Raw genomic sequence first — 4,453 nt, forward strand, 5'->3', positions numbered from 1 at the left:
CAGTGACAAACGAAAAATATACCGCTGATAGTTGTTGTTGACAACGGATAGTTTTTGTTGACAAACAACGGGACTAATTTTATTCAAGGGAAAAAATCCCGTAACACCGTTGTTTATATTCCACGGCGTAATTGTTTTCACCTCAATAGACGTCAGTGATTGGTTGAAATTACCGAAATACGACAATTTTTTTACATGAAATAATTTCGAATACAAAATTTTTTATCTGTTCTGTAACACAAAATATACAAGTATTCGAAGTTTGAAAGTGTTTCGGTACCAAAAACACTACATAAAAAAATGTTGCCCGTCAAATCACAAAGATCCTCTATGGATATATATATATATACACGGGTGAGCACATAAATGCAAAACAAGGTGGTAAAAATAGTACTCAAATACCAAAGGTAGAGTAAAATGCTTTTATTAACGCTGCAAAATTATCACCAAACTATTACTCAGTTTTCATCACAACTGTCCAACAAACAGGAACGTGAAACAGTAAATTTTTGTGATAATTTTGTAGTTTTAATTAAAGTATAATATATGTGTGTATGTCTGTGTTATAAAATCTTTCTAAAAAGTGTTTATATTATATATTATGCATGCCATACAAAAAGAGTGTTGTAAGTTGCCCTTGACTGAACTGAGGCCTAGCCACTACTGTAATATTTAAACTTTGACAACACCTGAGCCATTTCAAAGAGTTATTAATTAACTCTAAATTATTCTCTTGAAGGCAATCGTCCTTTCTGAGTTCCTCGAAGTAAACCCAGAATTTGTGAAGAATAAGAATGTCATTGAACTTGGAGCTGGTACAGGACTTGTTGGTATTGTGGCTGCTTTGTTAGGTAAGTCTTATTATTTTTTACGTGTTCAATCTTTGCTGACAGCTGAATTTTTCCATCTTTATTTTTATTGCTAGCAAAGCAAAGCTTTTCACTGTTGTGAGGAGTTCAATCTTAGATTGGTCCTTGTAATGCATGATCTAGTATGTGAAGATTCTGAAGTGGATTGTCTTAGTTCAGTGAGATCCAGTTTAGTGCTGAATTGTCCTGGTTAGTTGTGAACTAGTATTAGAAGACTTTAGTATTGGATTATTCTGGGTAACTGCAATCCAATATGGTAAGTCTGGATTGCCCTTTTTATGCTTGAGAAAGTAGGTTTATAATACAGATGCATTGGTTATCAAACATAGTACACCACATAATGTTCATTGAGAAAATTAAATCAACTTTGGTTGACATACATAATATATTGCTGACACAAGCAACACATCACTAAAATGTAGAATGTCTGAATAACGTATAGAACACGTATGTCAGTGATATGTTCCTGGTTAGTTGTATGTCAATGATATGTTCACTGACATATAGAACACGTTGCTGACTTACAGATCATATTGCTGACTTTAAATTCCTGACATAGAATCTATTGGTGATGTACAGAACCCAGGACTATTTTGAACACATCATTACCATATGGAAATATTGTTTTCTATTCTGTGCATATTGATTTCTTAATGTTAAGGCTACAAAGATAGTGTATTGAACCACTGCAGTGTATCACTAATATTTTATTGGCACCTTTACAGAGGGATGTAAAACAACTTTGATTTTGAAGTGTTTGATTGAAGTGAAACCTTTACTAAATATCAAAAGACATTTTGTCTGGTACTCTTCAACTCAAACATACTGATTATAGGTTTGAGTAAGCTACTATCACACAGATTGTAGTTCTGCAGTACTATGTATATAACTACAAACAGTGCATTGTACTACTACACTGTACTACTATATACTGTCTCACTGTAAATATAGATATATCTCACTATATAATACTACCATACTGTCTACAGTATTGCCATGTTGTATATAGTATTTCTACAATATATATATATAGTACTGTTACACCTTATATAGTGCTACCACACTGTGCATAGTAGCACCATACTATATATTGTACTATCACATTATGACTAGTACAGCCATACTGTATATAGTATTACACACAGTGTATAGTACTGTCAGACTGTGTATAATACTGTACACATATGTATAACTGCCATACTGTATATAGTATATATATGTATAATTGCCATAACTGTATATAGTTCTACCATACTCTATGTAGTACTCCTACATTATACATTGTATTACCTTGCTTTATATAGTAATTCCATGCTATATATATAGTACTACAATAGTACATATTGCCATACTGTATATAGAACTACAACACTGTGTATAGTACTACAACTCTATATATTAATATCACACTAGTATATAGTATGGCAACTCTGTATTTAGTATTACAACACTATATAGTACTACCATACTGTATATAGCAGTGCCACACTATATACATGGTTGAACAACCAATCCCAACCAGTTGGGATCCATAGTATGGGTTGTACTATTCATTCTTTCAATTGCTGAATGCAAAATGTGGCTCATGAGGGCTCCATTTATGTGATTTTCCTGAGTCACCATCTCACCCTTTTTACATCAATCCTAGTGTTCAACTGGTACTTATTTTATCATCCCTGAAAGGACAAAAGGCTAAGTCAACCTCAGTAGAATTGGAATTCAGAATGTAAAGATGGACAAAACGTCACTAAACATTTTGTCTGGCATGCTAATGATTCTGCCAGCTTGCAGCCTTACTCCATACTATGCATAGAATGGAGTGTTCCATCAATTGACTCTACATAACTTTTTCAATATAATGAGGGAACAGTTGCTCAACAATACACTGAAGTAACGCCAGTGTCACTGACCATCAAATGACCATTCCACTGGACATGACAGGACTCCTATTGGTCAGTTGTATATAAAATGCCTTAAGTTATTATATACTTCTGCTTTCTTCTTATATTTCAGTGTTGTAGTTGCTGCTTAGCCTCAAATCAGCCTTGATTAAGCAAACTTTATAATCAGAGGCTTTCTAGCAATGATCATCTCATCTTATTTTTGTCAGACTACATTAATCATGTGTTCTTTTTTTTTTTTTAATGATGGTATGGTATGTGATTTGAAGAAGATTTCATTACCTTTTCTAGCTGAATGAATGACTACATAGAGAACAGAGATTCCTTCATTGGTTTTAGTTTTATCAGTAATGCAGATATGGTTAGCAACTTTATCTAAGGACCAAGAACAGCACTGATTTAATAGTAGAGAGTCTGAAACTAAGAGCTGAGGAGCTAGCCTTTTAGTTAATGTAGCTCATAGATTAATATTATGATATCTGTAGATGGCAGAAATAGAATGGTAAAATGTCAGATTAAATACCTTGTAATATTTAATGGTACCTCTTAGCATTCTGAGTTCAAATTCAGCCGAGTTTGTCATTGTCTTAAATAGAACATTTATTGTTCTGTGCTTTTAATTTTTATTAGTTGAGCAGAAAAATTATTGTTTTTAAGCAGACGTTTGGTTGAAACAAGTAAATAAATATAAATTTTGCTTTTTGTTTTTCTTTCAGGAGGTGATGTTACTGTGACCGAAAGACAATCAGCCTTGGAAAATCTTTGTGCAAATGTCAATGCCAACACTGCTGTTTGCGGTAACATTTCTTTACAGGCAAAGAAACTTGATTGGACAAACAACCTCTCTGATTCCTTTGTTGCTGATTATGATCTCATTGTTGGTGCTGATATCATTTATATAGAAGAGACATTCCCCCATTTACTAAAAACTCTTCTCTACTTCACAAACCGATCAGGTTCTGTGATACTACTTTCTTGTAAAATTAGATATTCTAAAGATTCCAAATTTCTAGAACAACTGAAGTGTCATTTTGAAACTGAGCAAATGTTCTATGACACAGCACGGGGTATTCATATTTTTAAAGCTACCAGACTATCTTTGGGAAATAAAACACTTGTGTAAGATTTTATGAAATTGTAGTCATTGTTGTTATTGTTGTAACTTTTGATTGAACAGACATAAACCAAAGGCCTTCAACCTTCAAAAAGGACTATTCCATTTTTTGAAATACTTAGGACTAAATTGTCCAATGTTCTTCCTTTTTTTGATGACATAAAAGTGCTATTTAAGGGAAACAGCTGCTATTTCTTACAGTCAAGTGATTACATAAAGGATTCTATCATTCATTTAATGAAATTCTAGTTTTTTCTTCGATATAAAATTGAAATGCTTTTTTTAAGAACGAGTTCTTATTTTGGAATTTGGTTTTGATATTTGTGTAAAATATATCTTTTTTTACAGAAATCTGTATTAAATTACGGATCTGAGATTGTGTGCTGGAACGAAAACAATTGCAGCGTGGAAGGTGTTTATAAGCCATTTAAAATAACACACAAAATCCGTTAGATTCACTTAATTTGTCAAAATATTTTCGTCGCTTTGAGACCGCGACCTGTTCACTGACAAAATTCTGTGCTGCATCACAGAATTTTGTCAGTGAACAGGTCGCGGTCTCAAAGCGA

At 33.0% G+C, this 4,453-nt stretch overlaps 1 protein-coding gene across 1 annotated transcript in view; it reads left to right on the forward strand.

Annotated features, from left to right (window-relative positions):
* Positions 1 to 3,905, forward strand: part of LOC106869774 (protein N-lysine methyltransferase METTL21A) — a 5,876-nt gene extending 1,971 nt beyond the window's left edge. The window contains exons 2-3 of the mRNA XM_014915639.2: positions 740 to 851; positions 3,487 to 3,905. Coding sequence (XP_014771125.1) covers positions 740 to 851; positions 3,487 to 3,893 — 519 coding nt within the window. The 3' untranslated portion in view covers positions 3,894 to 3,905. The remainder of the gene's footprint in view (positions 1 to 739; positions 852 to 3,486) is intronic.
* Positions 3,906 to 4,453: the final 548 nt, after the last annotated feature.

The sequence above is a fragment of the Octopus bimaculoides genome, chromosome 2, assembly GCF_001194135.2.
Source record: "Octopus bimaculoides isolate UCB-OBI-ISO-001 chromosome 2, ASM119413v2, whole genome shotgun sequence".
In the NCBI taxonomy this organism is placed as follows: Eukaryota; Metazoa; Mollusca; class Cephalopoda; order Octopoda; family Octopodidae; genus Octopus; species Octopus bimaculoides.